The following is a 16,110-nucleotide window of genomic DNA, read 5'->3' on the forward strand; positions in this document are numbered from 1 at the left end:
TTTTTTATTTGTATATTATATATAATTATACACACATATATATATTTGATTATATATATATATATATATATATATATATATATATTTTTATAGTAATATAAAGAGACTTTACTATTATATTTGTGGATGCAAGCAAAATAAAGTAGATAAACTTTATAGAATGAGATATTTTGTCTTTGTATTTCATATACATACATGCTTTAATGTTTTTCAAACTTTAGTTTATAATGTGCTCCTATTTTGTTGCTATTGGTTTATAATGTGCTTCTATTCTGTTATACACTTTTTTTTTGCTCCAATAAAAATAATATATGTGTTGAACAGGTCTACGCCCAAAGTCTTTATGGTACTGTGGTTTTGGATGGTGATTCCTGGTTGGTATATTGGTTGGATCGGGCATTGCGTCATGGATTGCGTGTAGAGAGACATGGATATTGGGGCACTGCTAGAGAACTTAGTCATCAGGACACTGTTGTAGTCATTCACGCATTGCAGAGTGTATTGACTTCTATCGGAAAAGGTATGCTTTGATGTCTTGTAGGAGCAATTGTTATTTGTTTGACATGTGTGCTACTTAATTCTCATTCAATGATCAATATGCATTTAATAGAAATATAACTTTATCTTATCATAAAATATTGAAAAATATTGAACCGATATAATATATAGTAATTTATAACTTACAATTACATTACATGTTTTCATAACAATTATATCACGCGTTATGTAATAAGAAATAGTTATTTTACCTTAAATTATTTAACTCAAAAAAACTTTTATAATAATCTGAAGTTCCGAACATGTTTGCTAGAGTAAAAAGTTATAAATATTATTTATGCAATGGTAAAGTTTAATTACATTTAAGAATGAATATGTTTCAACATTTCTTCTTATTCATATTAAATTATTAATATCGTGCAGGTCGAGCATGGCTTTATCACACTCTAAGTGAGGGCAGTTTTGAGAGCTATCTGGCCTGTTTACTGCGAGACATCAAGACGTTAAAAAAGCAGTATTTTTCACATGCACTTGTAAGAGATGCTGATAAAACCAACCAATTGGTAAATCTTCTCGCCGGTTTGGAAAATGTGTCCTTTACATTGCAATTGGTACGTTAAACTGATATGATAAATAACGAGATAAATAACTTATAAATAGTATGCAGCGTTAAAGAAATAGTTGCATTTTTATGAAAAATACAGAATCAACTTTTTATCTCTCTCTCTCTCTCTCTTTCTCTTTTTTTGTGCTGAATGTTTGGCACATTATGTAATTTTTTTCTCTATGCAGAGATACTAATATCACCCCCTGGTTACACTTATCGCGCTAATGAATAACACCAATCACGTATATAGATATCTTTTTATATAAGGTTGCGAAAGGTTATCATTATATTTACGAGTACATACTTTATTTGGTATGAATTATATATCAATCTGTTTATTCATGGAAAGTTTCTGCAAACATGTTGTTAGAAAAAAAGTTATTTGTACAGAGTTATCTAGCTCTGTTTAGTTGCTAACTACTATAATATCTAATTGATAACATATGATTATATACTGATTAGTAAAACTAATATTGTTGTATACAGGATGTGACATATTTAGACACTTGCAACTACATGCCGCAGAGGCCTATGAGCATAAATCCATCAGGAACGGTTTTATCGTTGCATCTTAGGTCTTCTAGTGTTTCATCGAGCCTAGCTTCTCCAGGGGACAGTGGCGTTGCATTCGACAGCGATATGGATCTTGCAAACGAAACTGATGGAAGCAGTTATAAAGAGGTATGATACAGATTAGATAAAAATTATGTAAAATAATCTTAATTGAAAATTAATATGTATAAATCTTTACAGGAGGATTTTTCGATGGATGAGATTCTTAAGTGTCGGAATAATAGGTATAAGACAATGATTAACAACCGCATGGAAGACAATAAGAATTTTGGATCTAGCGATTCCAGCGAAGATGGTAAAACACCGATGCAATCACCGGCAATTACTAAATTTCAAACTGTCATGATGACGAAAAATGATATAGTTAACCAGAATGTAACGCGAAAACTGGACGACAATGAAATGGATTGCTCTAGTTTGGAGACTCTCAAAGACTATGATTTTTACAGTAGGAGTCTTGACGATGCAAAATCGGATAAAACGAACAAAATCGATAATGGTATAAAGGACTTTGGCAAGAGGAGCACTTATTACAGCGATAGTCCTGCTTACAGTTTTAAGAAAAATATAGATCCTCGTAATTCTTATTTAATCAACAATGATACAAATCTGTTGGAGTTAAGCATGACAATCTCCGACTGTGATAACATGGATGCCCCTTACAGTATTCTGAACACAATCAACATGACAGACACTAGCATTCTATCTTCCTCCAGTTCAGAGGCTATAGTACAACGTAGGCAACGTAAGAAAAAGCGCGGTGAAAGTAAGAAGCGGGTCAGCTTCCATGAAGACATACTGAAAACAATGAAGCTGGAGGACGACGAAAGCTATGCTGATTTCTCCATGAGTTTCTTGTTGCCCAGTTCCGTTCTAAAAAGAGACGCTCAGAAAGGCAGGTACAGTTGGTGCGCGCACGGAGATTCGCCGTACGTGCAGAAGAATACCAATGATGGCAGAAACGTGCACTCGGATTGTTATTCATTTTCGTCATCCTCGTCGAGTGTATTCGACAGCGATGGAGCCGACAAACAGACATCATCGAAGCTGTGTATCGACATGCCTTGTCAGCGCAACTGCAGGTGTAATTGCAGTTTATCTTTGCTGGAACGTGGGGCACCAGAAGGTCAAGAAGACCCGGCTAAGAGTCTAAGGCCTAAAATGGAAATAGAATTGGAGGAAAATGAGGCCCAGGAAGCCTACATCGTCGAAAAAGCGTGTGGTAACATTGTCGAGGATCCACCGTCCAAGGTAGAGATGCCACAGATGGTAAATCCGAAGAAATGCGTCAATTTGAACGATTGGTCGGACGCGGAGAGTGTGACAACATCCGAGCTAGAAGATCGTAAAAGTAGCAGACACTTAGCTTCACCGTCGAAGAAGCGCAATATGACGGCGATACTAACGGGCGAGAGCAGCAGCAAGCTCTTGACACCGCCTTTGCGTCAGGCTCCATCGAAAGCATCATTATTAAGTAGATTTTTAAAATCTATTACTGAGAGGAAGTTTGAAATTAAGAAGAACAAAAAACCGCCGAAGGTAAATACTTTATACATCAAAGGGATTAAGACGAGCTACGACTCTTTCAAAGATTTTAATGACAATCTTGACAAAGAGATTCAAGAGAACGTGGCCGCCGAGAAACAGGAATTTAGCGGCGAGAAAGTAAGCCTAAAACTACGTGAACTTTTCAAGAGACATATCTATCGCGACAAAACGGAAGAACTATATAAAGTCTACAAAGTACGAAGTTCGTACATGACGAACGGCGAGAGTAAGCCGATGATCGCGTTATTGACGGATAAAACATTATATTTAACCGGTTCAAAACTGGATCACTCTTATAGCAATCAGTTCGTTATTCCTTATAATGAATTGGATGTTATTATGGTAAGAAAAGTTTAAATATATATATATATATATATTTTTTTTTTTTTTTTAAATATACATTTTGTTAACGAAAATATACGTTTGTATTTCTAGATTGGACCGAACGCACAAAGTATTTTGATTTCAAACGCCGATTGTGAAATGCAGTATTTATTCTCCACTGGCAGCTCGCAAACTACCTCAGAATTAATCGGTCACTTAGAGATGGCCATGAGACGATCGCCGTCGAAACCGAGACTTCCTGCTGTCAAAGAATTGAATTATGAGGATATGCACATTCTGAGAAATTCAATTCTTAATGACACAGCTGTGCATCCTGTACGTAAATCTTTTTCTACAATTATTGCTTCTATATTATATGAGATATTGCATTTCTGTTAAAAAATTGTGAATACATAATATGTCTTAGCACTTAAATTAGACATTAATTATTAAAAAATAGAATTATTTTATTATAATTTATGATATATATATAATTCGTATTATTAGTTTCAGTAGTTCTCTATGAATTTCAAAATATTTTGTATTTCATTGTTGACATTTTTCTAATTGCGAGGCACTCTGTACATTGATATGCATAATCGCAAAAGATTATTTTTAATTTTATTTATTATCTTTATAGGATGAGAAAATCGAACATTACAGCCTTATTTATATGGAAGATGAACATATGTCGCCGCCTAGTACACCGTGTGGACCAACAAAAGAGGGTGATCTGATGTTTCGTCCACATATCTATCAACACTTGCATCCAAACGCCCCTACGAACCCCTGGGAGGCCGGTTATTTCGTATTAAAGGGCGGCGTCGTTTACATGTTCACGGATTCGAATCAGCGGCTTCCCAAGCGTGCTATACCGTTAAAAGGCGGTTTATGCCAAGGATGCAGAAGGATTCCCAATTCTCACCGACCGCATACTTTCGAAATATTATTGAAACCCAACAAATCATATCAGTTCGCTGCTCCGGATGAATATGTAGCTTCCGAATGGCTACAGAGTTTCGTTCAAAGCGCATCGGGTCTATTTGATTGTACAGAGAACAAAGAGCCAAGGGTTTGTAGCCTCATCACAACTACGAAACATCTAGTGGCAATGAAGGAAATTCATCCCGGCACACAGAGAGGCCAAACGCTCTCTTGCGCTTCTATTAAGGATTTGGCAGCATTTAGAGTGCCATTAGTACAACAATCATGGTGCATATTGGTAAGTACATATCAATATGAACGTATAATGCAGACTGTGTCAATTTCATATTTTGTTGAATATATGTTTAAAAGATTTACAAAATTGTGCCTTATTGTAGGAATTCGCATGTCGAGAAGTACACGAAAGTAGTGGCGATTGGATCATATATTTCACGAATCACAACGAGCTCTGTGCGTTTAAAGAGATTTTGGAAACATTATGGGCTAATGCAAACTTGGTATGATATAATTATTCTGTATTAATATTATATATACTAACACATAGTCTCTTGATGACTTTTACAGGGTGAGTTTCCTATGGCAACACTTCTACCAGAGGATAAATTACAGCGGCGTTGTTCGGATACCAGCAGAGATTTGGAACATGCGTGGCGATATCTGTTACCACCAGCTTTAGAATAAATGAAAAATATACAGACAATATACACCATCATTTAAAAAATTATTTTATCATCGCTATGAAAGAAAAATAGAACTCTCGTGACAATACACGCGAATATTCAGGTAACTACGTACATCTGAAAATTGAAATACTAATATGTCGTATATGGAAGATATATCGCTTGTGCAATATAACCCAAATTCCTTTCGTTGCAAATTAAATGCTACGTATCTGTCACTTGAAGCTAGTTGGTTATTTTATGGCTTATAGATAGAAAAACAGATGTCCTTATTCGGATATGACCTGATTAATGGCATAATATGATAATTTTTTAATTTCAAGATCAATATATTCTCACAAATATTGCGATATTGAGAAAGATTGATCATTAGAGAGAAATCTTACATATAAGATATATAAGTCACCTCGAAATAGATTATTTAGGTAGATGCAAAAGAGTGCATTATCTTTCTCCTGTAGCATAAGCCACCGCATAATAAGCTACTATTAATTTATAATAACGCAGAGAATGTAATATAATGATAACTGTGAGACAACACTATTGATTACTATGAATGTCTATATATTCACATATACTGAGAGGACAAAACCATTATGCATTTGAATACGCACTATTGATATTAAAGTAGTTATCTATTATCGGAGATACTATATAAAATTCAAAAACACTTACAGAGCAGCTTTGACAAAGAATAATACTTCAGAAATTGCTTCTGAAATTAATAAATGATTTAACATTTCTAATAAAGAATTAAAAGTTGATTTTAGCATATCTTTTTATATAATACTTTTAGCATATCTTTTTATATAATATCTTGTAGTATATCTTAAAAATTGTGAAATTTTAACTCCATATTTATTAATTTTTTTAATGTACAGGTGTGAAATATGAAATATAAGCATAATAATTGCATTATATGCTACTACATGCTAATTTAATATATGTATTTTTATCTCAATTAAAATATAAATTGAATCAATTTTTGTTGCATTATCCATTGCATTAAAATTCTTGAACATTTAACATGTTACAAATATGTGATAGCAAATTTGAGTTACCATAATAACTTATGCTTGATAAAACTTTGAAAATAATTGAATTTTAATATGCTTATATTATATAAAGCTATAATATAAAGGAAACTGTGTGTACATGGGAATTAATTTTTATTTGTGATATAATATTATTAATATATGGATATATTTGTTATGAAATTTTTAAGTTATAATCTTATGTTACCAAAGCTACATGAATAGATGCATTCTATATATTCTTGTGAATAAATATTTATCATATGCATTATTTCATGTAGCACTGATTGTGATATGCCGTAAAGTAATAAACGACAGCTATTGTTAAGTTCGTGAGATTCTTATGTGAAATTTATGTAAATTAAAGCATTTACTGTGCAAAAAATAAAATTGGTTATGTATGTTAATTTTTATTGTGTGAAAAGTATGCGGAATTAAAAATTTTCTACAGGTTACAGCCAGCATGTTTTAAATGTTATGTCCGTATACCTTTCATACACAAAAATTCTGTATCATTGTACACAATGTGCAAATTATGATGAATAGAAAATTAATTAAAATATATAAAAAGAATTTGATGTCATATAATTTTTATTTTATTTTTATTATCCACTTTTTCACTATTTGAAAATGTATATTATCTTTTAAAAGGAGAAAGAAGAAAGAGTAAAGCATCTTATTGCCACATTCATAATTTTATAAGTTTCAATAACAATAACGAATGTTTCTTTAATTATTTTTATACGACATTTTAATTACTCAATGCTTTGTTATGTTACATACATAATTTTAAGAGACTGATATTACAATAATTTGATTCTACAATATTGTGCACATAGATCTAATAATTGTATCAGATTATTATAATAGTAACAGTAATATTATTTTTCAAAGATATCTCTTTTTACGATGTAAACTACATCGAGTGTAATTAAGTAATATACATATATATAATTTCATTTTAGAATTGTATGGTTTGAAACATAAATCTTAATAAAAATATTTAAAAAAAGATGTCACAAACCTAAACTCATCTACTATATTATATGTATGAATATTTTACATTCATAAATATAACAAATATTGCTTTATTATTCTATCAATGTTGCATTTATTCAGGTTGATGATGGCCTCTTGCTCTTTTTAAAGTTTTTACTGTGTCTATATTAACATTTGGAAATTGTTCTTTCACAGCTTCGAGATCCAGATTTGGGAATTTCCTTATTAACATTGCAACGCGATTTTTGTCACGACTGAAACAACAAAACAACTTGTCTTTTAACAAGAAACAAATAGATTGATTGTGACTTTAGTAAATGATAGAAATGATTGCTACAAACTTTTTTGCTTTGCGTTTTTCGTTCCAAAGTTTCTCTCTGTACAATCGTAGGAATTTCCGAGTTGCATATCCACCAAAACCAAACATGTGCCACTTATGCCACTTTCGATTCATGTATTTTGGTATGATATATTGACGCATTCGATAATAAAATCTCAAACCTAGAAAGAAATAAAAAAAGTTGCTCTCTATTTCTTATACATAATTCTAATATTTCTAATATTTCTTTCTTTCTAAAAATAAGTTTTTTTTCTTATATCATATAATGGAAGTTATATGAATTGTATAAATTTTACCTAGGCGATTATAAACTACTTTTCCAGGACGCTCTCCTGTCTTGCCAGTTTCGAGCATGTGGTATGCTCTATTTCTTTCACGAACAACTGATTCCAAATTATCCATACTAGTTTTAACTTTGTCTAAGCGTTCAGGATTTGCGAAGATCTCATTAGCTTTTTCAGATGCCTCTTCCATAGTCATAAGCATGTTACGTTCCTTTAATAACACATACCTATGTTTGTTTAAACATATGAATTTGACAAATACTGAATAATGTTTACAAATATGTAAATAATATCCAAAATAGGCAAATTTTACCATAGTTTATGAAGATCTGAATTACTCTTCAATCTCAATTCATCCTTTCTCCAGGATCGACCAACCTTTATCTCGTGTCGTCCCCAATTTTTCGGTTCGTCGAAGAATTCCATCAAATCGCGATAGTCCGGTGTAATGTGTATAAATGCGCAATGCAAGGCTGGTGTGCTATATTCACAAAGAAAGTGCATTAGAAGATCATTCAAGAAGCTAAATATACAGTGATGATATACGATCTAACACCTTGTATGTCAAAAAATAAGATACTTAATAGACAATTTGTATATTAAAAATTAAATGCTTATTTATTACACTGCAAATATCTACAAAATTCTTTTAATTTAAAAAAATTAAAAATTATATAGAAAATTAGGAAGACACTGATTAAAGAGAGTGTAGGTGACATAAAATATAAATAATACACTTTGAGAGAAAGTTATGATACGAACCTGCGAAGAAATACATGTTTAGGAAGAGTGATGACACTCCGAGTCAAAGACAAATTTGTGAAAAGTTTAGTTATGTTATTCACATTTTTAGAAACATGCATAGCTTTCATTAGTGCCGCCATTTTCTCTGATTTTATTCAGGTATGTTCGAAAATTTTATCCGTAGAGTAAAGTAGCGTTGAATTGACCAATCAGGAACAAAGATTTCTTTATTCTGATTGGTCAATTAAGTGCTATTTTACCTGACGATAAGATTTTTGAACGCATCCTTGCCACATGTGGGCTTGAATAGAATTACTGAAAAATCATTCATCCGCACACAGGCATATACATATATTCATTTATGTATATATGAATGAACGATATAACCTATGCTGTAGGTGCTATGTATGGCGTATGTTTTTACTGATTGTGAATAGTAAATGATAAAATGACAACTGTATCTGATATGTGAAAAATAGCAACTGCATCTGATATATTGGCATTCTTAAAGAAACATACAACGATAAATATATAAATATAAATATTAGAATATGTTGCAGAGCGTTTTGAAATCAAAGTTCGGTTACGACAATTTTAAAAATGACATTCAAAAACAAGCCACTATTGCCATTCACAAAGGTGTTTATTTAATAAAAATTAATCTCAGATTACGAATTTTTGTCAGAGTTATTATATCTGCAAAAAAAATATGTACTTTCTTGGAAAAATATAATTTTTTTTCTTCAGAATATGTCTATCAGGTTTATCAAAAATAATCATACAAAATGTTTAATAATTTTAGGAAAGCAAGATGTATTCGTGTGTATGCCGACCGGTTCTGGAAAATCTCTCTGTTTTCAGTTACCAGCAATAATGAAAGAGCAACAAGTTGCGATTATCTTTTCACCGCTCTTAGCTTTGATGAAGGTATTTTTAATATATTATATTTTTCTGTATGTCAAACTCTAAGAAAAGAGACTCGTCATAATAATTACATATCAATCTAATTTATATTTTAGAATCAAATAGATTTTTTAGTGTCTAAAAAAATAAATGCCTGTTCGATAAACTCTACTACATCGAGCAAAGAAAGGAATATAATCATGGAAGATCTTATGTCAAATTCACCTAAAATTAAATTGTTATATGTCACTCCAGAAATGGGAGCGCAACAGCATTTTCAGGTATTGCTAATTTTCTAATTTTGCATGACTATTAAAGTTGTCAATTGTAAAGCAATCAATTGATTTCTCTAAATGCAGCAAACAAAATATAACAATTCTTGTTTATTATTTTATTTCTTTTTATTTTATCTTACATGATTTTTTTAGAATGATTATAATACATTTTTTAATTATTTTAAAAAACTAATTTATATAAAATACAATATATGTAAAAATTTTAATTTAAATTACTTAATTTTTATTGTAATATACATTTAATATACATTGCAATATACATTTAATTTATAGGAAACAATAACCAAATTGAGTAAAAAGAAAGCACTCTCTTACTTTGTTATCGATGAAGCTCATTGTTTAAGCGAATGGGGTCACGATTTTAGGCCAACTTATAGACAATTGGGAATTTTTAAGAAATTGTGCCCCAAAATACCTATGATTGCATTAACAGCGACTGCTGCAAAACAGGTTAGGTATTTGAAAACATTAATTAAAAATGACAGTTTTACAGAGCTTATTATATATTAAATATAATTATTAATTATTATATATTATATATTGAATATTGTTACAGGTAAAGGATGATATTCTCCAAAGTTTGCATATGAAAGATGCACTGATATTCTCTCAGCCAGTATTTCGTCCTAATCTATATTATGATGTGTGGTTCCTAGAAACACTAGAGAAACCATTTGTACATTTGAAAAACTTTATTTTAGATGCATTAGGTCCTTCAGATAATTCTATTCCTATGGTAAGTTAAATTTTATTGTAATTATATGATATTTTATGAATTGTTGACAATAACATTACGGATTGTTCATGAACATAATATTTTTAGCATAAAAGGAATTGTGGTATCATTTATTGTAGAAAAAAGGAAACAACTGAAATTGTTGCACATAAATTGACTCTTGCTGGCATTACAACACTGGCGTATCATGGGAGTATGTATGATTTTTGTAACATATTGATTTTATAACAAATTCACAAGACGATATTATTTTATTTTAATATTTGAATAGGTTTGAAAACTCAGGAACGTAATGAAGTACAAAATAAGTGGACAACAGGTGAAGTGCCTGTTATCACAGCAACATGCAGCTTTGGAATGGGTGTTGACAAAGCATCTGTTAGGTAAATTATTATCTTGCATCTTATTATCTTTGAAAAGCAATATAATGTTGAGAGAAAGAAAATATTTTTATTATATAAATTATATAAATTTTTTATTATATAGATTTGTAATTCATTGGACAGTACCTAAGAATATTGCAGCATATTATCAAGAATCAGGAAGAGCTGGCAGAGATGACAATCCAGCATTTTGCAGAGTTTATTTTAGCAATGAAGAATACAGACCTATTTCCTTTCTTATCAAGGAGGAAATTAATACGCATAAAAATTCGGAACTTGCAAAAATTAAATGGCAAGATTTTGAAAAAAGTGTTGCATACTGTTTAGAGGCAAAGTACGATCTATATTCTTTGTTATAAATAAAAATTTAATTATTTAGAATAAAAGAGAATATATTATTGATTTAAAGATCTTTTAAATGTTATATATTTTCAAGTCTGAAAAATCTTTTTGGGAACAAAGATATAACACATATATTAAAATTATGGCAGTAAACTTGTATTGATAAAAATATTAATTAAAAGAATTGTTTAAGGTATTTTTAAATATATCAATAATAATTTTTATATTCTCTTATAGATGCCGACATGCAGTATTTTCCAAGTATTTTGGAGATTCTCCTCCGCCTTGCAGAAACAGTTGCGACATATGTAAAAACAGAGACGAAGTGCGAGCGAGAATTGCTCAGTTTGAAATGTGTGCAGCTAAAAAATGCCGAAGTAATATAGGCAGTGTAATGCAAATGAATTACGATAACAGTGAAATGTATGTGAAAAATTAAGTTAACAAATTATATTTATAGCAAATATTTTTTTTCATATGTTGTAAAATACTATTTACATATAAACATGTTTACAATTGCATAATAGTGATGAATTTGATGAGCCGGGAGAATCAAGAGATAGGATTATAGCAGCTGAAAAACGAGAAAGAAGAGAACTTATTGTGGAACAATTTGCACTTCGGCGCAGTTCATCTAAAGAGGATAAAGTAAGTTTTGCTATGAGTATATTTTTTACTTATATTTATTTTTATACTTATATTTATTTATATTTATATTTTTTATTTGCTTCTAGATAAAGCGACAGAACATTGAATACGCGAAAAAAGCGCATGTTCGTGCAGCCGACAGTACAGATAAAAAAATAAAAGGTTTAACCATTCAAGTAAGACATTGTGTACTATTCTTTTTGCATTCAATATTTAGTATTTTTACATGGTTTTGATTATTTGTTTTTATTATTTTTAGGTGCGAGAACACTTTTACAATGAATTAAAAGTAGCATTATTTGAGAATTATCAACATTCGTCAAAAGATAAGAAACAACTTCAGGAGAAGGATATGGCTAACAACATAGAATATCAAATATTCTCCAGCACTAGAGTACCAAATAAATACAAATTGGATATGTCTAAATTGGTATGTAATATCATATATATATATATATATATATATATGTGTGTGTGTGTGTGTGTGTGTGTGTGTGTGTGTGTGTGTGTGTGTGTGTGTGTGTGTGTGTGTGTGTGTGTGTGTAATTCTTTGTCATAATATCTTTATACAATTTTTTGCTTTATTTATACAGATTTCATCGATACGAAAATGTACTAATGATAATACTATTTACGAAGCAATACGTGATTATAAAGAAACAGAATATCATGATATAGAACTTAACAATATTGATATATTAAATAGCAAACAAGCATCCGATGTACCTAAAATCGAATTTAATAAGAATACTTGCTTTTCAAATGAATGTAGTAAACCGATTTTTCCTTCTACTTTCAAAACTGCATTAGAGATTTTAAATGAAGAAAGGCTACAAGCATTTACATCAGACAAAAATAATAAGATTGAATCGAAGAAATTATGTGTTAAAAATATCAAAAGAAATGAAATTAAAAATGAAACATCTATTACTGATTCCAATAGTACACAAAAAAATGCATATGAAAACGAAACATCATTGATGCAAATGTCAAATGATTTTGTCTGTGCACGAAAAATTTATAATAGCAGCGTATCCAAATTGAATACAAGTTCTTCTAAATCCAAATCTAATACAAGCTCTTCTAAATCAAAAGTTCACAAAAGTAAAACAGATAAAGGCATAAAGAAAACTGGTAAAACAGTTTATGAACAAATTTTAGCATCAGCACGATCAGTATCGAAGAAGACTACGGATGAAGGAGATATTTTTGTTGAAACAGAATCAAAAATGGACAATGTTATTGAGTGTGTTAAGAACAAAGATGATATTAAGAATAGAAATAAAAATAAAAGAGATTTTGAACTTATTAAACATCATGAGGATGATATAAAACCTGCTAAGAAAAGAAGAATTGTACATAGTGAATGTAATGATGAAACTAATAATTATACATTCGACCAAAATATCGATAAAAAGAATTTAGATGACAAGATTGAAACAGAAGTAGTTACAATAGAAGATGCGGATATAAATACTAACATTAATACTATAAATGATTCATCGATGATGAAGAAAGATAAAATAAAGAAACATTTCGAAAGGAAAGTTAATACAGATTTAAAGAGAAAAGAAAAAACTGCTGATTTATTTCATTTAAAACAGCACGAGAAAGACAAAAGTAATAATAAACTAAAAGTACCTGCAGATAAAGTTACGCAATTTAAAACAGCAGCAATTTTAAAATCGTATCTAATGAAGTACTATCCATCAGAACGTCTTCCAGATAAAGCAACATTCACAAAAACTTGCAGAGAAATGCACTACATTATGTTAAGAAAAAAAATATTTGGTAAGATAATCTCAGAAACATTGATATTATTATTATTATAATAAATTATAATAATTATATTATAATAAATTTCAGATATTAGAAATTTTAATAAACATAAATAATATTGTTTCTATTTTACAGATAAACAAGAAATATATAATTTCGTTATAAGCTTTATGAGCCAATCTTGAAAAATCTTCTACATTATATCTGACGTATTGTTCTATTTATTATTAGGTAAGCAACAAAAGTAATTCTGTTCTTGAAATAAATATATCAGTTTTATTTCATGAAATTACCGATATTTATATTCAAAAAACGCGGGAATAGTACGTCACATTTGATATATCACACCTTTATGTTGGTAATCATGAGCGACAAGTAGACGCATCGTGCGCGAAAAATCGTCCGGGAAAAATCTACACGGAAATTCGGTCTAAAAAGGTAATCGAATAATTATTACGGTGGAATAATGATGTGTTTTGTATCGCGAATGAAAACGAATCAATATTTTCCGAATATCGTTGATAGTTTACGTGCGAAAAGTAATTTTACGTATACGCAATTTTGTGGACGGATGCGCGTCGTTAGAGAGGTAAGTCGAGTAATAGCACAAGAAATAACAAAAGATAATCATTTGACTAATCATATTATTGCAATACGAAATCAATCTATAATCATTATATCAGATATCTACATAACATAATTGTATTCAAAATAAATACAATTTGCTTTATTTCGTGAGGTTACTGACACATTACTAGAAACCGCGAGAATCGATTAGTGTGACGTCACGTTCGATATACGTAACACATCTTCATGTTGGTATATAATCCATGAGCGACAAGTAGACGCGTCGCGCGCGAAAAATCGTCCGGGAAAAATCTATATGGAAATTCGGTCTAAAAAGGTAATCGAATAATTATTTCGGTGAAATAATGATGTGTTATGTATCGCGAGTGAAAACGGATCAATATTTTCCGAATATCGTCGATACTTTACGTGCGAAAAGTAATTTTACGTGTACGCGATTTTGTGGTTGGATGCGCGTCGTTAAGAGAGGTAAGTCGAGTCAAATAATAATAAAAAATAATCATTTGACTAATCATACTATTGCAATATGAAATCGAGCTACATGTATCAGATATCTATATAATATGATTGTATTCAAAATAAATATATATACGATTTGCTTTATTTTGTGAGGTTACCGACACATTACTAGAAACCGCGAGAATCGATTAGTGTGACGTCACATTCGATATACGTAACACATCTTCATGTTGGTAATGAGCGATAAATAGACACGTCGCGCGAAAAATCGTCCGGGAAATATCCATACGGAAATTCGGTTTAAAAAGGTAATCGAATAATTATTACGGTGAAATAATGATGTGTTATGTATTGCGAGTGAAAACGGATCAATATTTTCCGAATATTGTCGATAGTTTACGTTCGAAAAGTAATTTACGTGTACGCGATTTTGGGGACGGAGATGCACGTCGTTAAGAGAGGTAAGTCGAGTATAACGGCACAAACAATAATAAAAGATAATCATTTGACTAATCATACTATTGCAATACGAAATCGATCTATATCAGATATTTATATAACATGATTGTATTCAAAATAAATACAATCAAGCATTCGCTTTATTTCGTGGGAATTAATTAGCGTTTGCATTGCATTTAATATATCACCACTTTATGTTGATAATTATTACAATCAATCATTAATCACGGATAAGTATTACATGAATTACAACGTATTATAAATCGTTAGTGGAAACGATAAGTATAAATCGATGAATTTAATTTTATTGAATACATTTCTAATTATAGCTACAATATTGATTAAATATATTTTTATTATGATATATGACTATAATAATTGTAGTTGTTCATAGATATTTTATTTCAATTATAATTTGTTAGTGTATGTGATTTTAATATATTTACTTTTAATTGTAAATATAAAGTGCAGAGAATATTATTGAAAGAGAGAGAGAGACACACAAAAAAAAAACAAATTTTAGATCAATATTGCTACATATATGCATTTTAAACTTTTTTATTACTCCAATTTGTCACCATCCAAAAATTATTTATAAAATTGATTGAATTAACACATCACATTTTACATATGTAAAAACAAAGCTTCGCAAGCTTTACGTCATATACATATGTATATAAATTATATTACAAATTTATCCTTATTTCTAAATATTGCATTAAATATATAATTGTGAGCACATGTTTAATTATAATTAATAATATTAAATCTATATATTTTTAAGGTTTGTAAAAATCAGGCAAGATATTTTCTGGAGAAAAAAATATTTCTCGTTTTGAGCTATTTATATATACTAAAATTATTAGTGTTACTTTTCTACAGTAATGCATACATTTCTTGAGTTTTATATAAAATTAATGTAAAAAGTAAATAATATGAAT

The 16,110-nt window shown here is 30.0% G+C and overlaps 3 protein-coding genes across 4 annotated transcripts in view; 2 read left to right on the forward strand and 1 right to left on the reverse strand.

The window, feature by feature from the left end:
• Nucleotides 1–16,110, forward strand: part of Prd1 (pleckstrin homology domain-containing protein pruning defect 1) — a 282,723-nt gene that overhangs the window by 2,363 nt on the left and 264,250 nt on the right. The window contains exons 2-9 of one of the 2 annotated variants that reach the window (XR_014425729.1): nt 325–520; nt 922–1,109; nt 1,592–1,786; nt 1,859–3,568; nt 3,662–3,886; nt 4,191–4,772; nt 4,873–4,992; nt 5,060–5,407. Coding sequence is in view for 1 of the 2 variants with exons in the window: in XM_083042519.1 (XP_082898645.1) it covers nt 325–520; nt 922–1,109; nt 1,592–1,786; nt 1,859–3,568; nt 3,662–3,886; nt 4,191–4,772; nt 4,873–4,992; nt 5,060–5,176 (3,333 nt within the window). In the remaining variant the exon portion in view is untranslated. Of the gene's footprint in view, nt 1–324; nt 521–921; nt 1,110–1,591; nt 1,787–1,858; nt 3,569–3,661; nt 3,887–4,190; nt 4,773–4,872; nt 4,993–5,059; nt 6,783–16,110 lie in introns of those variants that run through there. The other variant, XM_083042519.1, reaches the window with a different exon arrangement.
• Nucleotides 6,934–8,749, reverse strand: Mrpl47 (mitochondrial ribosomal protein L47). The gene is made up of 5 exons (XM_083042529.1): nt 8,595–8,749; nt 8,146–8,313; nt 7,845–8,059; nt 7,550–7,709; nt 6,934–7,462 (listed from the first exon to the last, which is right to left on the reverse strand). Exons 1-5 carry the CDS (start codon nt 8,714–8,716, stop codon nt 7,321–7,323), a joined length of 807 nt encoding a protein of 268 aa, XP_082898655.1. The 5' UTR covers nt 8,717–8,749; the 3' UTR covers nt 6,934–7,320.
• LOC145938771 (ATP-dependent DNA helicase Q5) lies at nt 8,932–14,800 on the forward strand. The gene is made up of 14 exons (XM_083042520.1): nt 8,932–9,215; nt 9,379–9,503; nt 9,596–9,760; nt 10,049–10,225; nt 10,332–10,511; nt 10,599–10,704; nt 10,783–10,894; nt 10,998–11,228; nt 11,474–11,659; nt 11,764–11,884; nt 11,971–12,060; nt 12,144–12,314; nt 12,478–13,675; nt 13,799–14,800. Exons 1-14 carry the CDS (start codon nt 9,128–9,130, stop codon nt 13,846–13,848), a joined length of 3,000 nt encoding a protein of 999 aa, XP_082898646.1. The 5' UTR covers nt 8,932–9,127; the 3' UTR covers nt 13,849–14,800.

Source organism: Prenolepis imparis, unplaced genomic scaffold, assembly GCF_030444845.1.
Source record: "Prenolepis imparis isolate NDT839.2.m4 unplaced genomic scaffold, iyPreImpa1.0 SCAF_7, whole genome shotgun sequence".
Lineage (NCBI taxonomy): Eukaryota > Metazoa > Arthropoda > Insecta > Hymenoptera > Formicidae > Prenolepis > Prenolepis imparis.